The 24,688-nt window shown below is 36.8% G+C and overlaps 1 protein-coding gene across 1 annotated transcript in view; it reads left to right on the forward strand.

Moving 5' to 3' along the window:
- Positions 1-24,688, forward strand: part of LOC115415790 (voltage-dependent T-type calcium channel subunit alpha-1H-like) — a 114,788-nt gene that overhangs the window by 62,935 nt on the left and 27,165 nt on the right. Inside the window, 7 exon segments of the mRNA XM_030129463.1 lie at positions 10,502-10,798; positions 11,237-11,337; positions 11,577-11,700; positions 18,193-18,261; positions 18,444-18,628; positions 20,570-20,696; positions 21,691-21,816. Of these exon segments, the coding sequence (XP_029985323.1) occupies positions 10,502-10,798; positions 11,237-11,337; positions 11,577-11,700; positions 18,193-18,261; positions 18,444-18,628; positions 20,570-20,696; positions 21,691-21,816 (1,029 nt within the window).

A 24,688-nucleotide genomic window follows, 5' to 3' on the forward strand; every position in this document is an offset into this window, starting at 1 on the left:
CTCTTATTTTTCTTAAGAAACTAGTTTTTTCAGGTTATGTACATCTTTTTTGGATAGTTTGTAAATGTAAATATTTTCATAATTTTGTGTTTTTTATTGCAATAGAACAAAGAGAAAAACTTGGAGTTGCCATTATTTCTAGGTTATTATGCTTTTATTTTAATGGTATGGACCACTTGCGATCATATTGCGCTGAATGTGAACCCTGAACTAAAATGAGTTTGACACCCCTGATCTAAAATATTTAATACCTGTTGATCCACTAATCCTATCAATACATGTAAATAACTGGTGTAAAATAAAGTTTTCATCTTTTCATGGTCATCAGATATGACCCATTTAGAGGCTCTGTAGAGAACGTGGAAACACGGTCATCTTTTACAAAATTGATTCACCAGTAAAACCGGTGGAGTTTGATGACTAACAACAATCATACACATTTGTTTATGTTCAGGTAATGATATATTTTACTGAAAAAGTCACTTTTTCTTCATTACCTCCACCAGGAGGTATTGTGATCGCTTTGCTTTGTGTGTGTCCGTGTGTGCGTGTTTGTTTCTTTGTTTGTTAACAAGATAACTCAAGAAGTTATGGATGGATTTTCATGAAATTTTCAAGGAACGTTGATGCTGGCATAAGGAAGAAATGATTAAATTTTGGTGGTGATCGGGGGGTGGGGGGTGAATCTGTCTTGGCGGAGGTCTGCGCTCTCCGAGTGCTTTTCTTGTTTTTCTCTGTTTTTTAGTATAATATCCCTCAAGTTTTATCTGAGCTTTTATGAACATCTATCAACACATTAAATATAAGAAAATGTTGGATTTTCACAGGAAAAAAGTAAAATACAGAGGATTATTTCATAAGAAATGGTAACAAATCACTTAAAAAATGTTAAATTAAGAGAAGAAAATAATTTGGGAACTACCACAAAAGTAGCACTGGGTCTTTGTGATGTCTGTGTGGTCTTTGTGGTTCTATGTGATGGATGCTCTAGACCTCACTGGGAAACATGTTCTCATCTTGTATTGTACCACTGCTGCTTTACAAGATGACAGTAAAGGTTGAAGTGAGACAGGTTAAGTAATTCAAGTATTTATTTTGTGCGTTTTGTCCACAACATGGCAAATCAATATAGCAGTAGTCATAAATTCTGGTACTGCTGTGCTTTTTTTTTAAGCCATAAGGACCTTGTCTTACTTTTCTGGCAGTTCCCAAATTCATTGGTCCTCTATATTTAATGTTCCTTAAGTGATTTAGCACCATTTATTGTAATATTATCCTCTGTATTTTGTGTTTTTTTCAGAGCAAATCAGGTATTTTCCTACATTTAATTTAATGATCATGTAGATGTTCATAAAAGCTCAGATTAACGTTGAGCGTTATTATATCAATTTGGAATTTCCCCTTGGGAGACTAATAAAGGCATATCTTATCTTATCTGATCTTATCTTATCTTATCTTATCTTATCTTATCTTATCTTATCTTATCTTATCTTATCTCAACAAAGTGACTTTTTCAGCAAATCTATCATTAACTGAACATAAGACCAAGTGTCTCCATCCACCATCATTGATCAAATTCCATGGGTTTTACTGGTGAATCAATGTTGTAGAAGATGATGGTGTTTCCACAGTAACTACGGAGCCTCTAAACATCCAAATTGGTCATATCTGATGACCATGAAAAGATGAAAAACTGCATTTTACACCAATTTTTTAATGGATCAATAGGTATTAAACATTTACATCAGTAGATGGTTTTGGTAGACAGTGGATGTTTGGGTCTTTATGGGTTAACGTGGCCCTTTACAACAAATTCTTAAACCACTGTAAAATTCCACATCAGCTAAGGCAGGTTTCTTTTATCCATGGATGTAGTGTTAGTCAGGGTATTACCTGCAGTAGATCACTGTGACACACTGACACTTAGCCTATACCAGTGTTGTGGTAAAGTCTAAATAATGTAAACAATGCACTTTACACTCCAATATTATGAGAGTTCACGGTGTCAGCACTTTAAAGTTTGCCAGAAATAATGGTTTGTCTGAGTGAAGTTTGGATACAGCTTTATTTCATGGTTCCGCAATTTTGCTGTTCATTGACCGAAATCTGAACTATTTCCAAAGCAGGCCTTCAGAGTGCATCTCACTCTCTCTGTGGTTCTGTGAACTCTGTCATCATTAGTGCAGGGTTGGTTTTAGAGTCATTCATTCACTTCAGCTTGACCTACAGTTCATTTTAAACAGTGCAAAGTAGTGTTCTGTAATTCCTGTCCATCATGCATTGCAGTCATTGTAGTGGCCCAGAACCGTGTGAGACCAAAAGCCAGGCAGTGTTGTACAACTGTGTATTAGTTTCCATCATCAGATGTCTGTTTTTGTTTACAATTTGAATATATAATTGAATTTGCAGTATTTCTTGACAGCCCCAGTTTATAGACATTAGTGTAAGTGTCATCTACAGTCATTGATGGAGTGGAATCCCAAAGTTCAGACAGGCAGCTCATCTTAATAGTGCACATGCAAATCGATAACAGGACGTATCTGTCAATATTTAAAACGCTCATACAACACACACAGTGAAGACTAAAAAAAAATAAGGCAGAGAAAGTACCTAACACCTAGATGTCTGTGTAGGTTCTCATTTGCTCAGGTCATGATTCTTCTAGGTAGTTCTTCTGGGTTCAACTGGACTGGTTTAGCTCAACACAAGAGAGCCTCCACCTCAGGCCAAGACTCTGAAGTCCATCTGCACATGGAAGAAAAAGGACACTCTTTGGAGGACAGCAGTGTCCAAATGTTGCCCAGAGAAGACAAATGGTTTGAGAGAGGAGTCAAAGAAGCCATTTTTGTGAAAGTGGAAAGGCAAGGCAGATTTATTTGTATAGCACAATGCATACACAGGGCAATTCACAGTGCTTTACAAAAAATGGAAAAGAGACAGGTTCAAAAACATACAATTGCAATTAAAACATAATCAATAAAACATAAATAATAATCAATTAAAACAAAGTAACAGAGAAGAGTGCAGATAGAACCTTTTCAGTTGTTCTATGCACAGTTGAACAGAACCGTGTTCAGTCTGGAGTTAAACATTGTCAGAGTAGAGGTCTGTCTCATATCATCAGGAAGACTGTTCCAGAGTTTAGCTGCATAGAACTGAAATGCAGCTTCACCGTGTTTAGTCCTGACTCTAGGTACCAGCAAAAGACCAGTCCCTGAAGTTCTCAGGGTCCGAGATGGTTCATATGAGACCAGCATGTCACAGATGTACTTTGGTGCTAGACCATGGACAGAAAATCCTTCCCTGAACAGAGGTGGTGGTCTGAGACACTACTTATCAAAAACCTATAACACCATTTTATATAACATTCCCAAACAGTTTTCAACTAACAACCTTCCACACCTGGACTCACCTGAAACCAAACACACCCTTTCCGCCTGAAGGATGTGAACAGTGACCCACCCAATCTGGTCAACGACCCTGAACCTGACACACAATACCCACTAATGACCCTACCTCCAGGGACACACCCCCCTTATGACCCTAACACTTAAATTGGGAGTAACACCCACACAGGCCACTCCCCCTGCAGGTTTATAAATCCAGTTTCCCCCATCAGTTATCAGAACTAAAGAAATGTCTTGGATGAGAGACAAAATGTTTTCAAAAGAGCTAAACCAGTCCAGTTGAACTGAGAAGAACTACCAAGAAGTACCTAACACCTAATTTAACATTTAAAAATTATATATTCTTACATAAAATCAAGCACATCCACGTATGCTGCTCCTTAAAATTAATGCAATGTAGTTTTTTAATGTAAACGCACATTTTCTCTGTCATGTTGTTTGGTATCCATGTTCCCTAAACATAATGCCTCCCAAGGTTTGATGGATGGATGGATGGATGGATGGATGGATGGATGGATGGATGGATGGATGGATGGATGGATGGATGGATGGATAGATAGATAGATAGATAGATAGATAGATAGATAGATAGATAGATAGATAGATAGATAGATAGATAGATAGATAGATAGATAGATAGATAGATAGATAGATAGATAGATAGATAGATAGATAGATAGATAGATAGATAGATAGATGAGCTTCACAATCATTACCAAAGTAGGATCAAGATAAAATGCATGTTGATAGCGATGATGAGCTTTGGTTATTTTACTCACATGGACAACACAAAGCTGAAATAAATGCACCACATTCATGATGATTTTCCATTTAGTCGGTACAGTTCAGAAGAGTATCTTCCATCATACTGGTGTTTGTACTGAAGTAGAGCCTTTACTGCATTTTATATTTGATGGCCCTCATGATGCATTCAGGTGCACCTAATAAACTCCAAAACTCTGCTTTTCTGTTCCTTCTAAGATTTAAATAGCTGTAATTCTTTGTTCAGGCTTCACACATTACCAGGAAACTCTTCAAACTGGCAGAATTATTCTATATCTATAAATCATAATAAATGCCGATGTTACAAACAGGAAAAATACCCTCATCCTACTGTTAACATATCAACCAGTTCGAGTTTGTGATTTGATTTACAAAATATACACCTGAAATATTTTTTTTTAAATGCATTTTAAAGGGGCTTGAACATTTCCAGATTAACAAAAATTTCCAGGAAAATGTTTGTTTACAAAAATAGATAGATAGATAGATAGATAGATAGATAGATAGATAGATAGATAGATAGATAGATAGATAGATAGATAGATAGATAGATAGATAGATAGATAGATAGATAGATAGATAGATAGATAGATAGATAGATAGATAGATAGCACATGTAAAAGAAATAGTGCACTAGAAAGAAATGTCTTTGCACTGACTCTCAAAAATGCTATTAAGAAAATAAATACAGTTTGTTGAACATAAAAAGTGCTGTTTGCATACAGTTAAAATCTGTGTCTGTCATCATACTTTAGTTTTATGTTCAGAGTGGCTGCTTTGTCTTTTTCTTTGTGATTACACAATTAATAACAGTTGTGGCTGCATGCATAAGCATATCATTTTTTTTTCCTCAGACTTTGAATTATTTTCTGTGCATACAATCAAGGATAAAATATTCTCATCTTGAAGTGTACAATTATTTGTGGGCCCAGTAGTTAAATATCCACTGTTTGCTCTGTGTACGCATCAGAGTCATGCAGGGGGAGTCGTGTCTCTGCTGTTTCAGACCATCCCAGTACAGCAGCTCATCACACTCTTATTGTTATGTATTATTAAACTGAATGCAAATCGTTGTAAATCTGTCACTGTGAGGGGGCTTACCCTCTCCTTGCCCTCAAAAATTCTTTGTTCTACAGTTTGTGCCATGCATTATTTATTTTCCTGTTTTCGTGGTGATCTCTTTCAGCCTATGAGTGCTCTAATGATAATAAGTGTTTAATTATGGTTATGTGTGATTAAACTCAATGCAAACATTTTAGTATTTGGTAAATATTCCCATGTATATACCCTTTCTTAGGGATGTAAACAATTAATCGACTATCGATTAATTGTTGACAAGAATTTGCTCTATTAAATTATTAATTGTCGGTTAATTGCCCTTGTCCACCTGTCTACACCTGTCCGAAGGCTGCCGGTTTGTCTGCGCTGCAATGCCGCGGCTGGGATATCCGGTCATTGAACTGGATCATGGCGTTGATGAGTTAGAATCGCTTTAGGGACATGGTGGAGCGAAACACACACCAGCTCGTCTGTTTGTGGGAGCGGTGCATCCCCGCCAAAATACATGCACAAATACGGGGTCGGTATCAGATCGGAGCATTTTCCCTGGAGGTTGGTCTAGTCCACGGTCAGTGAGACAGAAGTTGAAAACATCCTCCAGGCTCCTGATCCAGGCCACAGGTATGTTCTGCATTATGTTCCGCGATCACCCCGGTGGCCACCAAGGTTATTATTGTTAACGAAAACTAACGAAATGATGAAAACAAGAATTGAAAAAACATTTTCGTCAACTGAAATAAATAAAAACTATATTTAAAAGAAAAAAACAATAACTAACTGAAACTGTATTGTGTGTTTATAAAACTAACTAAAACGGATAAAAATTATGGATAAAATTCTTTTTGTTTTCATCTTTGTCAATTTCGGATTGATACGAAATCGATTTATTTCCCTCAAGCAATTTTATCTGCTGGCACCATACGACACTTGACGGTCCGTCACTTGTGGTCACTTGTGGTTTCCAGTCGTCTTCTGGTCCCCACTCTACCTGGAAACATGGAGACTAAAGTTGGGAGAAAGCAGCAGAGTCCTGTCTGGGATTTATTTGAATATGACGGAGAAGAAGAGAAAAGATACGACAAAACTAAAATTAATACTAAAACTAAACTAAAACTAAGCATTTAGAAGAAAATGAAAATAAATAAAAACTAGCAAACCTGCTCTAAAAACAAATTAAAACTAACTGAATTAGAGGGAAAAAAAGTCAAAAGTCAAAACTAACTAAAACTAAACTATAATGAAAAATCCAAAACTATTAGAACCTTGGTGGTCACGGGAAAAAAGGAGGGGGTGGGGGGTGCGGCTTCTCCCCTGAAATCTCGCTTCATCATGTCAGTGATCCAACGTCAGAAATGCCCATTTCTTCTAAACTGCCCCTCTTCAGATCCATTTATTTATTAAATTTCTCTGCAGAATTTTTTTAGTTCTACTCCATAAATGTCATTGCCTGTACTGAATCCAATGGTACAATGAATCAATCATTAAGGAATATTACATGTTTTTTTTATGAAGTATATAAACAATATTTAGCTTTCATTCTTATAGACCCTATTAAAAGAGAAATTCAGGTTCTCAGGAAAATTGCCGCTTAGCAATTAATCATTAATTGATCGATAAGGTCAACCAACTAATGATTAATGGATTAATCGATAATTTGCATCCCTACTTCTGATAAATACATGTCTCAGAATGCGTGTGTCACTCATACTTTAAATGCTGATCAGAAAGTAGAAGGAGGTGCATGACCTGGAAAGTCTGGAATCCACTTTCTTTTTCCTAATATGTACTGTATATTAAAAGTTAATTCAGGGCCTGTATCGCAACACAGGATTAAGGGGTTAGTGAGGTAATTTAAGGTTCAATTTTGGATTTTAAGTGTCATAAAGGTGGATTGGTTTTTACATTTACATTTAACTCCTAAGATGAGGGATCAAAAGGTAGGAAGGATGCTGTGATGGATGGTTTTAAGAAATAATAAAATAAAGATCTGAAGTGAGGGGTTTTTGTATAAATTCTTTGGGCTTTCCTTTGTCTTGCTAAATAATAAATGAGAGGTGAGTAATGCAGAGATTAAAGCAGCAAAACCTTGGACTTGTGGACCTTATAATCTTCACTTGTATTTTTCTTTACTTGGTTTCACACTATTTATCAGTACTGGATTGAGATCAAAGAACAAGAGTGAAATTAGAGGTGGAATACACTGTTATAATTTGCTTTTGTTTTGAGAATGAAAAATATGTATCCAAGTGGGATGTAGTCCATGCACACAAACAGAAAATCTGTCTCTTACAACTGACAAAACAGGTTTTAACAGACTGTTTAGTTCATTCTTACATCAGGAACACCAAAGTGTAGCAAACACAACATACTGTATGTGCTCAGTCAGTCTACAGCAGGGGTCACCAATCCTGGTCCTTGAGGGCTACTATCCTGCATGTTTTAGATGTATCCCTCTTCCAACCTACCTGATTCAAATGATAGGCCTATCATCAGGCTCTGCAGAAGCCTGATAATGACCGTCAGGTGTGCTGGGAGAGGGATACATCTAAAACATGCAGGATAGTAGCCCTCGAGGACCAGGATTGGTGACCCCTGATCTACAGGGTGTATCAGAAAAAAGTAGACACTCAGAAAAAAACAACATAAAACCAAAATGCGAAGACATGTTGAAAATCTGGTCATATGTGTTTATTGACTATGTGATTCTCCCTTGATTGACACCAGTGGCCTGGGTCAGTTTTCATGCATCAGTGAACAACGCTAATTAGATTTGTGCAAAATAAAAGTCTGTTGTGCATGGAAATGTAAGGGTTAATGGGAGATCTGTCACCATGGATGACAGGTTCCATTGGTCTTTTACTTGCATACATCAAACAGGAAAAAAATAATGACATGTGAAGCCCCTACCATCGATACAAAGATTTCACATTAAGGACAGGTTTGAATCTATCATGCCAAACACAAGGGGTTCATGCTGTTAGTGAGGATTTTTTAAGCTTGTTTTGAGCTGACCATTTGAAATTTGAAACATTTCAGTCAGCATAAGTAATTCATTGCATCCTCTGGGTATTCCCTCTTGGTAATTTCATTACAAGTGGAACTCCTGAGGCAGGACAGGGGCATGATTTGGTGTGCCTTCACAGATATGTAGAGGAGGGCACAGATTTGCATGGCAAGGAACGGGGCCCAAGTGGAAGACTAATCGTGCTGGAATCCTTCGACTTACAGAAGTGTGTGCCTTCAATTAAAATCCTGACGTGTAAAACCCAAATCTTGACTCACTGAACAAATTTTGCTATTAATTTTTAGTTTCGCACCGATGTGTGAAATCTTTGTATCGATGGTGTGGGGTTAATATGTAATTATTTTTTTATGTACAAAATACAAACTGGAATGGCTTATACCAGGGGTGTCACACTCATTTTAGTTCAGGGGCCACATACAGCCTAATATGATCTAAAGTGGGCCAGACCAGTAAAATAAAGTAAATAATAGGATAAGAACTTATAAATAATATCAACTCCAAAGTTTTCTCTATGTTTTTGAGCGAAAAATAAATAAAATTCCATAATGAAAATGTTTACATTTACGAACTATATTTGAACATAACATGAATAAATATGAACAACCTGAAAAATAAGTGCAATTTTAGCAATATTACGCCTTAGTTTATCATTTTTATCACAACTTACAGATCGCAGTAGATCTTCAAAGACACAAAACATTCAGTAACAGGCAGAATATTGGTACAATTCCACATACTAGTCTGTAAATGTAAACATTTTTGTGTAATTTTACTTTTTTTTTTTTTTTTACACTAAAACAAAGAGAAAAATTTGCTTTTTTTTCCCATTATTTATAGGTTATTGTGATAGTATTCTACTGGTCTGACCCAGTTTAGATTGAATTGACCTAAAATGATTTTAACATCCTTGATGGTTAATATCATCCGTGAAATTTTTGTATTTCACAAATTCATCCCACGGGCCAGATTGGACCCTTTGGCGGGTCAGATTTGGCTCCCGAGCCACATGTTTGACACCTCTGGCTTATACCAACCTTCGCCACAATGACTTCTTAACATTAATTCGGCTTATGTACTGCCTAAAACTGTTTCTGTGCACCACTTAAACCATATAATGGTTGGGAAAATCCTGTCTAACCCAGTGCACATTCAGATGTACAGGATAAATATGCAGTTCTGTATATGTCCATGTTTGTAACTGGAGACCTGATGCTAACTCCGCCCCCTTTTACGTGAACGTGTTCATAAATAGTCAGAAAATCTGGATGGACACAAGTTGATAACTGCTGTTGTACCTGTGTGTGATTGTGTTTGTTTGGATTTGTAGAACATTCAGTAGCAAGAAAGAGGATTAAACTGTCATTGAAAAGGAATAAATTAACACTTGTTTCAACTGCAAATCCAAACACTTTGATAGATATTTGGAGTTTTGTATGTTTTTATAGAACTCTCTTTATTTGGGTTTTTGGTACACAAATATACTTTGACTTACACATATGCACAAAAACAACCACTTACTATTCATACATTATTACCCCACCCCCCCGAAGGGGAGGCAAGGGGTATTGTTTTTGGTTTACTTTGTTTCTTTGTTTCTTTGTTAATGCTCTGGCAGTAAAACTATTGGTTGAATTCATACCAAAGGGGGTTTATAGCTTGCCAGTGACCCAGAATAGATGTGGTTACATTTTGGGAACAATTTCTTGTGAATTTTTTAAATCTTTTTTTTTTTGTCTATAAAACATCAATTTTGTTTCAATTTACTTGGCACATATAGAGGCAATTGATAAGCTGACATCAGCACGTGCATAGACATGATGACATCAGCTGGATCCATACCAAAATGAGCTTCACTACATGCAAGAAAAACACATGTAATATTAAAAGAACATGTATTTTCGAACATTAGACCAACATAACTGCTGATTCAGACGCCTGTCCACATCCATATTATCCCTTTGAACATCATTCCTTACATCAGTACCATTACTTCATGGTACCGAAAACAAAGCAGGTACACTCACTGTTCATACAGAGGTGGACCTTACAGACCTTGTAAACCACATTGGACCTGAGATTGTTGACTCACTGTCCTCACTGGAACTGTTGCTGTCACTGTCTTATAATGTGTGCGGAAATTACCAAAAATAGTCACTTGCCTGATAAAGGGCTAAAGCATTGCTCCTCAACAGGATAACAAAGATATAAACGGTTTTCTTGTCCACAGTCTCCATGGGACAGTGGTTCAGAGAGCCGTCGCTCCAGCTGGACCAGCATGAGTCGGGCCCCCAGCCTGCACAGGAAGAGCCAGTCTGGGGAGATGGAGTCCCTGCTGTCCGACACCCACACAAGCTCCAACCTCAGCAGCAGGGAGCAGTCTCTGGATCAGTCCGAGCTCCTCCAGGTGCCCATGCTGTACCCGCCCGACTGCAACGGCACCACCTACCACCTCTCGGATCACTGCTACGACGAGGCCCCGACATCGCATTACCACACCGATCAGGAAGAGGACGAGTATGAGGAGGTGCGTTTTTGTTTTCTTTATGCTTTTGAAGTAGGTTTTGTTGCAGTTGCAGAGAAATGCATTTAGATGTCCTGTTTCTGTTGTTCAAAAGAGCTGATGCGTCCAAAAGTTCAAAAACTGCTGCTCATTATTTTGTGAGGCATTAATTCCAACCTTTTTGTCCTCAGAAAACAGTTCTGGCACTTATGTAACTTTGCAAATATAAGATTAGCTGAAATAATATTAACGGCAGGGATGTTCTGAAAATTTCAGACACAGTCATATAATGGATTAGTGCTTAAAATGTAAAGTCTGACCCAAGGAAATTGTTTTACTTATTACTTTAGTACATTTTTATGCTAAAATATGAGAATGCTTAAGAACAAAGTAAGCTTAAAAGAAGGCAACTTGAGTCTGTTATGTGCATCAAATGTACGCGTGTGTGTGTTTTCCCTCCAGAGTTTATGTAAGAAGCTGAAGAAGATACTGGAGCCATATGAGCCTCAGTGGTGCCTGGAGCATGAAGAGTGGTCTCTTTATCTGTTTGCTCCACAAAACCAGTAAATATACACCACACACACACACACTAACCTCGATATCACCTGAGTGGCCGATGTGGCTTAACCAACATGATGTGTGAAAATTCAGTTAAAGCATGAAGGTGATACCAGAGCTTCAAAGTTTACAGTATTGCAATTTTGTCTTTTCAGTGAAACAGACTGAATTTGTGATTGAAATGGTGACAAAATGAGTATGTGTGGAGGAATTGGTGAAGAGGTGCTGTCCCTCTCCACTTTAGGTTCAGGTTGTGGTGTCAGAAGGTCATAACTCACAAGATGTTTGATCATGTCGTCCTCCTCTTCATCTTCCTCAACTGTATCACCATCGCCCTGGAGAGACCTGATATACAGCCCAACAGCATGGTAAGGCACACACAAACATGTTGGATGTGGAAGCAACACTATGATATTTTTTAGGTGTCAGTCCCAACAAAATGAACTAAAAATGACCTTTGAGATGTAGGTCAGTAGCAGTGGACACTGCTTGGGAACAGGGTGATTATGGTCAACAAAAACTAAAACTAAAAACTACCAACACTGCAAAAAAAAAAAAAAAAAACTTTCCAAAAGTACAACTCAAAATGAAAAGAACTGAACATGAAGTCAACTTTGTTTTCTCATAATGCCGATGGTTCACAATTTTTACAGACATAGTTTTGCGCAATGTGGGACCTGAAGAGACTATAATTTTGTAAATTCTTTTTAATGTGTGTTCTTTAATCCTACCTTTTCCAGCTTCTATAGATAAATGCTTTCCTTATAAAACTTAAAGGAGTCAATTCTTCATATTAAAGAAAAACTAAAAGGACTTACATATATGTAATTGTAATTTTGAGGGAACATATTTGTATTTTATTTTATTTTTCTTATACAGTCCCTTTGCACTGGGGGTTTTGCTGCTAAATTGAACTGAGCTGCTAAACTGATTTTCATTGTTCCTGTGACGGTGACAATAAAGATCTATTCTATTCTATTCTATTCTATTCTATTCTATTCTATTCTATTCTATTCTGTTCTATTCTATTCTATTCTATTCTATTCTATTCTATTCTACATAGGTTTATTTTAGAAGCAAAAGTTAATACTGAACCACAAAAAATAGAAAAGAAATAATTTTACAAAAGCAAAAATAAGGTTCTTGGTCCATAAAAGAAGTCAAATGAACAGAACTAAATACAGGCTAATGACAAGTAACTGAAGAAACCAACTGACGTTACACAACTGTACTGTATGCTCAGAAAACACATTAAACATTAAATAGCTATCAAAGAAATACCATGAGAGTTAATCTTACGTTTACACAAATAAGCATCAGTTAAACCAAAAGAAATACCCAAAGAGTTACAAAACAAAAACAGTCAATCTAAACTATCCAACTTTAAATCCTCCTGCCTTAGCGGTGCTTTAGTCAGCTTCGATTGGTACCTTCACCATTGTGCCCATCTTATACTCACACCCGATTATGGCAGCATCATAGAACCAGTAAAATAGAAACAGAAATTAGACAAATTGTAAATTAACATAGTGATAGAATGACTTAGAGCTGAGCAATAAATTGGATTAAATTATGAAAAATCCTTGAATCACAAAGTTAATATTGTTCCTCTAGAGATCGTTACTAAATTCAGCCTGTTTCCCTCTTTTTAGCTTACCGGCCAACAGGCCGTAAGCTATTGTTGTCATGCGTCGTCTGTCGGCGTCGTCTGTTGTTTGTCGTCTGTTAGAAAATTTTCAATTGTCTTCTTCTCCGAAACTACAATTTCGATTGACTTCAAACTTGGTATACAGCTTCTTTATGATGATGTCAACAAAAGTTAGTGAAATTATTTCCAGCTGGATCTGATTCTGGATTTGGTGCGACTTTGAAAAATTTTCCCATTGTAAGAGATAGGGAGTGGATTGATACAATAAATCACTAAGTATCAATGATATCAAGTTGGAATTTGAAGTTTTTACAGATCTGATTGGAATATGACCAAAACATGGACTATTTCTGTAATATAATAAATACACATAACTGGGTGATAATAAATGGCATCTGGATACATTTCCCAAAGCTTTTAATTTGGCCGGTAAGCTACAGGGTCATTGGTCCTATTTTTTACATAAATTGAGCATGTGTTAAGTTATGGCATATAATTTCAGTAAAGAAAGAGTATTTTCAATTAAGCTTTGTCTTCAATTTATGTCGCCAAAAAACAACTGATCACAATCGTAAATTGTCCATAACACTGAAACGAAGTTTAATTTTTTTGCCCATTTCTCCCAACTTTAGATCGAGTTACTGTTGAATACACAAAAAGTACTAAATGTGCACACTTACAAGTAGGGTGTTTGTGTTTCCAACTAACAAAGTAAAACAATGTATTATATGAAATTAAGAACTATGTGTGGTACATGTGCGGTGTGAGTGCAAAGTGTTAAATTATATTGTAAAAACTATGAAAATAAAAATGTACTAATGTGTGAATGCCATTTTGAAGCTGTGTAGCAGCAGGTGCGGACACTGAATTTAAGATAAAACTAAAAATGAAGTGAAACTGAAAAAAGTAAAGAGTAAGAAAAATATTAAAATTATCATGTAAAAACTACAACACCTTTAATCCAGTGCAATATGGAGCTGTAGGAATGAAACTTTAAAATTAAACTAAAGTAAACCTCAACAGCATTTCAGTCAACTCACGTTAGAATATTTATTTCAGTATCAAGACACATTTAGATTTTGGTGCCTAGGCTCCGGGATCTGCACCCCCCGCAGATATTTTACATATAGGAAAAGGGGAGTGATGAATAAATAACCTCCCCCTGGGGACAGATACTGGGGTGGTGGAGGGGCCTTTAAAGAGCCAGTGGCAGCATTGGTTTGTCAGAGGGAAAGCTGGGAAACTCCTGCAGTTTCAATAGGCTGTTTGATTGGAGGGTGTGGTTAATGTGTGGAGAGACACAAGCATGCGAGTCAGTGGGTTTACTTCACACTAAAAATGAACAGATTACAATCTTAATATGTAAATAATATTTCATTTTTAATTTCAATTCTATATTTATATGAATATATAAATATCTAATTACTTATTTTTCTTTTTATATTTCATTCTTCAATTTTTTTTTTTTTTTTTGTACCTGTCTTTTCTCTCAGCAATTGCTTGCTGTATGTTGCTGCTTTTAACTGTGATATTTCCCTACGGTGGGATAAATAAAGTCTTATCTTATCTTATCTTAGCTTAGCTTAGCTTAGCTTAGCTTAGTTTAGCTTAGCTTAGCTTAGCTTAGCTCTACTGAAATCAGAGTTTCACCAGTCAGTCAGTCTAACACACCCAGATAATGTGATTGAATTTTGATCTAGTGAATGTAAATAGACCAGTTGGATTGGAATGGAATGAGATGTTCTGCACATCATCTAGAGCTCTGCACCAAATCCTGACCTACAAGTAGAACATCATGGATTTCATCTGCACAAAAAGTACAGTGGACAGAAAATATGCTATGGACAAATTTGCAGCGTTGTCCATTGTTGTGCTTGTTTACCTCTAGGTTGGCAGTATTCAGAATCAGAATCCTTTTTTAATCCCAGGGGAATTTGTTGTGTGTTTGTTGCTCCATGTAAGTGGAATAAAAAAGTAGCAGGAAAGAAATACGACAAATACAACACAGACAGGAATGATTTCCTGTGTCATTCAATGGTGCATTAGGGTGATATCAGTCTGTCACTGAACGTGTTGCTGTGACTGACAGAGTGGGTGAGTGGAATTGTCCAATATTGTCCTGATCTTGGACAACACTCGCTTCTCTGACACCGCTGTCAGAGAGTTCAGCTCCATCCCCTCAACGTTACTGGCCTTGTGGATCAGCTTAGGTATTTATAGTTGTGTTCTGTGACGGCGTAGGTTAACAAGCTGAAAGAGTGCATATGGCCACCACTCCTACGCATGTACAGGGTGGGGAAGCAAAATTTACAATGAACATTTAGTTGTTTTTTCTCAGCAGGCACTACGTCAATTGTTTTGAAACCAAACATATATTGATGTCATAATCATACCTAACACTATTATCCATACCTTTTCAGAAACTTTTGCCCATATGAGTAATCAGGAAAGTAAACGTCAAAGAGTGTGTGATTTGCTGAATGCACTCGTCACACCAAAGGAGATTTCAAAAATAGTTGGAGTGTCCATAAAGACTGTTTATAATGTAAAGAAGAGAATGACTATGAGCAAAACTATTACGAGAAAGTCTGGAAGATACTATTAAAGAAGAATGGGAGAAGTTGTCACCCGAATATTTGAGGAACACTTGCGCAAGTTTCAGGAAGCGTGTGAAGGCAGTTATTGAGAAAGAAGGACACATAGAATAAAAACATTTTCTATTATGTAAATTTTCTTGTGGCAAATAAATTCTCATCACTTTCAGTAAACTAATTGGTCATACACTGTCTTTCAATCCCTGCCTCAAAATATTGTAAATTTTGCTTCCCCACCCTGTAGACTGGGACAAAGACAACAGCTTGATTAACCCTTAGGGGTCCACGGTTACGGCCCTGTGACTCACTCACATGACATTTTCAACACGTCGTGACGTCGGAAGTTGGTCACGTAGACCACTGGGGACAATTGTATTTGAAAGTGCGGACTTGAAACACTCTCCCACCTTTTATTTGATATTGATATAGCAAATACAACCCGAGATATAACGGTTTGAAATCAGAGGAAACAAACATGAATAAAAGTACAAAAATGAGGTGAAGCGGGTGTTATATTTCTGACCATATCTTCATCATTTTTTGTCCTTTTTCAAAATGAAAAAGACTGGCCAAATCTGTGGATTCTAATCCACAGACTGCATTAGCATTGCAGGTAAAGGTGAGAATGACCCCCACCTAAACCTCATGTGGAAACCAGGAGGACTGGGGGGATAAGAAAACACCTATGTAAAGATATGCTTTTATGTCAAATATTTGAGTATAGTTTTAATTTATTACAATTTTGATTTTATATACCTAGTATTTGGAACCAGTATTCACTTTTAAAGTCTTTGAAAAGGTTCATTAAGCATCTTTGTGTTATTTATGCAATAGATTATATAAATTTTTCAAATCGGATTTTATATTTTTTTGTGTGTTTTTTGGCCTTTTGTGTTGATATAGTAGATTAAAGTGAAAAAACAATAGACAGATGATATAGATGAAGTTGTGCTGAAAAAAGACATACCAAACATGGGTATAGTAAACATTTCTGTATATAGTATACAAAGGCAAAATCAAAAGTACTCAAAAACGGCCAAAATAGGTTCAGACCCCTAAAGGTTAAATGGCTGGGTTCATAGCTGGACTAAGCTGTGCATGTAAACGTACTGAATATGTATGAAAGAACAGAGGTTAAGATGCAAGTTAGCAGCGTGGTGGTGTAGTGGTTAGCACTTGTGCCGCATAGCTAGAAGGTTCTAGGTTCAGTTCCCCACCAGTCATCATTTAAAACAAGTATAAATAGTTTAATTCTCCTGTCAGTGCCCTTGACCGTGGTCCTGATGAAGATCTGGAGTTGGTCCCTGAGCTGCCTTCAATGACAGCTCACTGCTACTAATGTCCTAATGCTAATGTGAGGTCCTGTGTGTGTATTTGGATGTGTAAAATGCAAAGTCTGAATTTCCCTACGGGGATAGTAATAATGAGTGAACCTTCAACCTTGCCTGAACTAGCTTGCAGGCATTGCTTTATTCTTGGAAAGTGTAAAATGTAAAGGATTTCTATCAAAAATCCCACTATAAAAATATTGTATTGGTTTCTATTAACAAGTTATATCACAACTGATTTGATAAAATTACAGAAAAAAATTACAGAAAATTACAGAAAAATCAATAAAAAAAATAAAGGGATACAGATATTTAGTAATTACATTGAAATTTAAATAATATGTTGAACCTTTAAAGGGGTCATATTTTGCTAAACCCATTTTTATTGGTCTGTGGTTCATTTATTTGTGTATTTGGACCTTAATAGTTCAAAAAGTTTGAATTTGAACCCTCCAGGTGCTGCAAATCTATGTTTATATTCATTTTGGCAAAAATCGAGTAGATTTCTACAACCAATTTTAATTCCTGCTGCATTTGTTACATTTTATATAACTAGTTATGTCATGACATTTGCACATATAAGGTCAAGACTTCCAATGAACATTTCTTCGAGTATGCCAGCAGTTGTAGTAAAAATTGAAAATATGTCCAAACTTCAAGCCGATTACCTAAAATGTTCAGTTTTTGGTTGTATTAACGAACACAAGTGGCTGAACGGGACAGAAAGTAACAACAACCTGGTGGGGGTGGGGGGTGAAGTGGCTCATTTGCATTTAAAGGGCCAGTGCTCAAAACAACCTATCTGGTGTCATTACTCAGAAATAGGGTTGAAGATGGACCTGTCGAGTGGAATTAATGAAGAATTCAGACCCAAGCATGGCATTTACAGTTTATGTAGACCACAGGGAAATGTTTTAAAATGCATAGTTCATTTAAAAAAGCAAAATATCACTCCTTTAAATTACTGTAAATATACCTGTATTTTTTGTCCCTCTGAGGATCACTGTCAGTGTTTACATCTGAAACTGGTCCTCACAAAGATAGAAGAACCAAGCACACACACACACACAAACTGTTGACTACACTGATGCTCATTTGCTTGTAGCTCATGTAAGAGTGGTTTGGGATTCATTACAGTGTCAGAACATGTTGTTCCTACTATGCTTTTATTATGTTTCTGCTACAATAGTAATAGCTTTTTCTTTCCCCAGCTCATTTCATGACAAGTTGCATTTAAAGCCCCGATTTGAAGCTAAAGCAACTGGGACTGTGTTTGTGTGTTTGTGACAGGAGCGGGTGTTCCTCAGTGTGTCCAATTACATCTTCACTGTGATCTTCGTGGGGGAAATGATGATTAAGGTAAACGTAATAATACTTGTATCTAAATTAGCATTTCACTCAGAAACCATTTTATCATCCTACCTATAAAAGAGCAATTTTCCTCCTTGCCAGGGATCAGAATGGCTTTCAGTCTCATTTTTTCAATTTTATTATTTTATAATTTCATCGTTTTTTAAAGATTCTCTCTACGTGTTTGTCAGGTGGTTGCGATGGGCCTCTACTTTGGAAAAGGCGTGTACCTTCAGAGCAGCTGGAATGTTTTAGATGGGCTGCTGGTGTTCGTATCGCTGGTGGACATTCTGGTCTCAGTGGCGTCGGCAGGTGGAAACCGGATCTTAGGCATCCTCAGAGTTCTTCGGTTGCTCCGAACCCTGCGACCGCTCAGGTAGGGATTATTATGTTTATTTTAGACTTCCTAAGGTTTTGATCTTTTGAGGCTGACACATTCTGAATCATAACCTCTTGTAAAATGTGGGCGTGTCACAACCAAACTGAAACTATGATCTGTTCTGTCTTAGTTTTTCTGTGATGAAGAAAATGTAACGGGTCTGTTTTGAAAATGCAAGGAGCAGAAATTACAGATATTTGTGTTGAATGTACAAAAGTAAAAATGTCACCAGAAAAATAAATGCTTAAATGAAGGACTCATACCAGAAAAAAATCCATAAGTACAGTAACAAAGTATTTGTACTTGATTATTTTCCACCCCTGATTATAAATGGATTGATTTTGTTCAGTTATCAGATGTGATGTTAACAGTTTTATGAAAACAAATATCAGTGTGTTTTTGTATCTGATAAACTAAATTAAAAATGGCTTAACTCTGATGCAGTTGCTTCTCCACTCTGCGCCACATTCAGCATTTGATTGGTTACAGTCATGGGTAAAAGCTTATCAGCACTGAAATGAGAAAAGAGCATTTACTAGTATTTATTATTTATAATCAGCCCAGTTCACCTTGAAAACTGAAGATAACATTTGTTGGAGTATTTTAGTTTACTTTACTTGAGCGTCAAATTAAAGGCATTCCACTGATGCTTGGCATTGAATTTATTCTAAAGGATTCAATTACGCTGTTACTGCAAATGTACACAGTAATAATTGAGATCCTTCCAATAGATAATAACTGCAGTGATTAATATGTTTTAGTTCTCTAACCCTGAAACTGATTCAGTGTGTTGCTTCGCATTCTTTTAACAACCTTCAGTTTGTATAGAACATAAAGACTGGACTGTGTTTCAATGATAAAAGGTCATGTGGTTTGGCGAGTCCAGAATAACCCTGTTCAAGAGTGATGAAGAGAGGGAGATGAAGTCATTACCCATCATGCCTAGTGCCTACAGTCCAAGCCTGTGGAGGCAGTGTTATGATCTTGGGTTGATTCAGTTGGTTAAAGGGGTCATATTTTGCTAAACCCACTTTTATTAGTCTTTGGTTCATTTATTTGTGTATTTGGACCCTAATAGTTCATAAAGTTTGAATTTGAACCCTCCAGGTGCTGCAAAGCTGTCTTTACATTTTGGCAAAAATCAAGTGGATTTCTACTATAAGTCTTGCTTAATTTGTTACATTTAAAACTAGTTACGTCACAATATTTGCCCATACAGGGCCAAGACTTCCAACAAACATTTCTCCCAGTACGCCGTAATTGTTTGTCAGCAGCAGCGGTTGTAGTCCATACCGAAAATATGTTCAAACTTCGAGATGATTACCTAAAATGTTCAGTTGTTGGTTGAACGGGACAGAGCAGCACGGCCAACAACCTGGAGGGGGTGGGGCCAGAAGTGGCTCATTTGCATTTAAAGGGCCAGTGCTCAAAACCACCTTTTTGGTGTCATTACTCAGAAACAGGGTTGAAGATGGACCTGTGGAGTTGAATTAACAAAGAATTCAGACCCAAGTATAGCATTTACAGTTTATGTAGACCACAGGGAAATGTTTTAAAATGCATAATTCCATTTTTTTAAAAAAACAACCAAAATATCACTCTTTTAAACAATGTTTTGTGTCCATAAAATGACAGAAATAAACACTGTGATGTTGCATAAGTGCATACTTGCATCGAAGCACTGCCATGGCGAATGTGTTCCATAATAAAAACCAAAAATGCTCTGACTTTTTCTTTTTGTCAGGCTGTGTATGTTGGTTCCAATTATCAGTCACTCATAACCCAATGAGTATCAGAAAAAACAAATCATTCTCTCCTTAACTTGTGTGATTCCTCTGAAAGGCAGATTGTAAAACAGATTCAGATTTCCCAGCCCCAGTTTCCTGTAATTTTTTATCTTTTGAAAGTGTGTAAGGTTTGTTGGACTGTGTGTTTCAGGGTGATCAGTCGGGCTCCAGGTCTGAAGCTGGTGGTAGAGACTCTGATCACGTCTCTTAGACCAATTGGGAATATTGTGCTCATCTGCTGTGCTTTTTTCATCGTGTTTGGAATTCTGGGAGTCCAGGTAAACAGTGATGCTCTAGCTTTTATTGCAAAATGTATGGATTTTGGCTAATGAACATATCAGTTTAAACTTATTTTCACAATTTTATGTCCTCAAACAACCACAGCTCGTTGTGTTTCTTGCTGAAAGCAAAGGCTGATCGCTGTAGTTTTGAATAAACAAGGCAGAGCTCTGAAATGCCTCAGGTAATAAAAAGTGAAGAGAAATATTGGGAGAAAATGCAAATGAGCTGCTGATAATGCCTTGCAGTGGCTGGAAGTAATTAAAAAACAATGGTTCAACTGCACAGCATTGCCTGAAAAGGTATTCCTCTCATTGGAGTTTCACCTGGATTTTTGCATTATTTTTGTTATCAATTAATGCATTTTTATCCTTTATTTATTCCATTAAAATCCCATGTATTATTCCAGTTCTTCCCTGTATTTTTTGTATTTTGTAATTAACAACTGTAGTTAAATATGAAACTACACTCTGCAGGTGTACATCATATAAAGGAATGATAACCATTACCATACTGAAAATTAACATTTTTAGGTTTAACATTTGATCTTAGTCTTATTTTTGCAGTAAATATCATGCACTAAAAGAAATCAACTTCATCTATACAGCAGGACTTGTCTATATATTCTTGATGATACCTACATTAGCAGCAGCATAAATTACACTGTCAGAAGCTGCTTTAGCAGTGACGCATATATTCAACATATTCTCCAAAACACACTACCACTAAATGAGGTTTTAATCAGAGCACTTGTGCTGGTTTGTCGAGTGCAGATGATCTTCAGTACTTGTTTTGAATTTAAAGCAGACTGGAGCAGATGTTTCTTGGATATGTTAGCTGTAACATACAGTCAGCCCGTAGGCATTTACTGTGTAATTTAATGTGCTCCTCCACCATTTACATCTATCCTCTCTTATGAAGGTTTGCTTATAATACCTTGTGGTTACAGCTTCATATGTTTGTATGCACACTTCTGTTCGTGTGTCTTTGCAGCTTTTTAAAGGGAAGTTCTTCCACTGTGAGGGGCTCGATGTGAGTAACATCACCAATAAATCCCAGTGCCTGGAGGCCAGGTATCGCTGGGTTCGACGGAAATACAACTTTGACAACCTTGGGCAGGTTTGTTGTACAAACACACAGGGATGGGGGATGTGTGCAAAGGATCATATCACACATACATATTGAAATCTTAACTCTTAAAGACCCAGAACTACTTTTGTGTTGATTTTTTTTCTCTAAATGTTAAGTGTCTTTAAGTCATTTATCACCATTAATCATAGTTTTAAGCTCTGCATTTTGCATTTTTCAGTATAAATCAAGTGTTTTCTTATATTTAATTCACAGATGATGTAGATCTTCATAAAAGCTCAGAGTAAATTAAAAGGTTTTAATATCAAAACAGAGAAAACAGAGCAAAAAGTGACTTTTTCAGCAACATGTATAATTAACTGGACTTAAAAACAAGTAATGCATCAGATAGGAGGAGAAAAAAAAAATCTGTTTTTTGAAGATTTGCTGAAAATTCTGTTTCTATATCCATCCATCTTTTCATAAAATTTACAGACAAAATTGACAAAATTACACAAAATATAGTTATACTGTTAAAAATCTAATGCAGCTGTATCTTTAAAGCTGTGGCGATGAGATAAAACTGGAATATTGTCTGCCATTATGAAAGACATTGACGCCTAAAGTCCAAGAATTATTTTTTACAGTGACTTCCAAATGAATTTTTCTCTACATTTAATCTTTCCTAAGTGATTTATCACAATGTATTATAATATTGTTCTTTGTATTTTCATTTTTCATTACAAATCATGGATTTTCCTATATTTAATTGAGAGGTCATGTAGATGTTCATCAAAACTCAGAGTAAATTTAAAGGTTATTATATCAAAACAGAAGAAAACTAAGAAAAAAGTGACTTTTTCAGCAACATATATCATTATGAAAACATAAAACAAGTGTGTCCATCCACTGTCATTTATCAAACTCCATGGGTTTTACTGGTGAATCAATGTTACAGAAGATAACAGTGTTTCCACGGTAACTGCAGAGCTTCTGAACATCCAAATGGGTCATATCTGATGACCATGAAAATGTGAACAACTGTATTTTACACCAGTTATTGTATTGATAGGTTTAGTGGATCAACATTTTACATCAGTAGATGGTTTTGGTCCATAGTGGATGTTTTGGTCTTTAATGTGCAGGCAGATAATGAACAACACTATTTGTACCATTATTTTTATGCTAGCATGTTCGCAGCTTGTGTTGGAGTCTGTATTATGCCAGGTATTTGTTGATGTGAGCTAACTCCATTACTAATATAAAGCCTGCCTCATGTGACTCCATCCGTGATAATGCGAATGTCTGATTATTTAGAGGACTTAGGTCGGTTTTCCTGCTTTATGCTCACCTCAGTGCCTCTTTCTGCTTCTCTACATCAACAGCAGTGTGCAACAGCAGCTACTTTTAGCTAATGTCAACAAACCGCCATCTCCCAGTACAACACGGATTTCAGTTTGACGCAAGATCACAGGCACATGCAGATCTTACATACTGTGATGTACATTCAAAAGGAATTTTAACACTGACGTCTCATCGTGTACTCATCTAATTCTGACACTTTATCACACATCTGTCTTCAATCCTGTTGGTACTCGGCATAAAGGTTGGGAACATCTGCGCGTATGCACAGTGCCCAGGGTCTGTGCTGTGTCTCTGGCTAAATAAAAAGTGAGCACAGGCTGCTTTGTAACCCACCTCCACCTCACTTCCACCCCTCCATGCTGTGTCTGACTTAATCAATGTCATGTCGTTGTCATTGCTGCCTGTTCTGCTCTGTTCCCTATGGGGGGGTCTTGCTATTACTCTCATAACTGCACACATATGCATATGAAAGGGCAGGGAGGTTCCAGAGCACAGCCTTATGGTAATAACACAACACATGCAGATGAAAGTTCTTTCCTGCTTTTCAAGTTACCTGTTTGCTACCTCCCATCCCCTCTCACTTTGCCCAATAGTTGCACAGACTCTACACCAGAGACTGTACACCGATACAGATTTAAACATTTTTGAGCAAACAAACAACATTATAAGAACTGGTAGTAAACAGTGGATTTTTTCATCATTTTTTCAGTTTCATGTGTCCAAATACAGTTCCATATACCATATTTTCCAGACTATAGAGCGCACCTGAATATGAGCCGCACCTGAATATATGCCACACCCGCAAAATTTCAAAAGAAAAAAATATTTGTACATATATAGACGCACCTGACTATAAGCTGCAGGTGTCCACGTTGTAACATGAGATATTTACATAGAAAGATGGTAAAGAGAGAGATTATTTAAATATTTATTTATATACCTGAACTGCTTTTTTCCAAATAGTGCCTGTAACGCAGCAGTAAAATGGCAGTAACACGGCTGGTTAAAAAACCCAGAAAAGTCATTGATCACTATCTTCATCTTCCTTCATCTTCATCTTCCTTCTGTGCACTGAAACCACTGAAGTCGTCTTCTTCAGTGTCGGAGTTGAATAGCCTCAGAAAGGCTCCGTCACACACCTTCTCAGTCTCTCTTCCATTGTTGCTCTCAATGGCACTTGCGTGCAGCAGCTCTATTTCCTTCTTGGACAGACACATTGATTGGTTGTAACTTAAAAGCTGCATCATATGCATTTCTTCGTGTGTTTTCCATGATGAGGGTTTGTGCATGACATGCAAAATGATTGTTAAAAGTTAAGCTTAAAACTTCTCCTCTTCGCATCACCTCTTCCACCTGTCTCGTTTTTGCGCTTCCTACTAGAGCGCCCCCTGGAGGCTGTTAGCTGGTCAAAATCTATACTTGAGCCGCATCGTTGTATAAGCCTCAGGGTTCAAAGCATGAGAAAAAAGTAGCGTCTTATAGTTCGGAAAATACGGTATATCTTTTTTCATTATGCTGCATAGGGAAAATGCTTAATGGGCTTCAGTGGATTTTTTTT

Source organism: Sphaeramia orbicularis, chromosome 1 (assembly GCF_902148855.1).
Source record: "Sphaeramia orbicularis chromosome 1, fSphaOr1.1, whole genome shotgun sequence".
NCBI classification, from domain to species: domain Eukaryota; kingdom Metazoa; phylum Chordata; class Actinopteri; order Kurtiformes; family Apogonidae; genus Sphaeramia; species Sphaeramia orbicularis.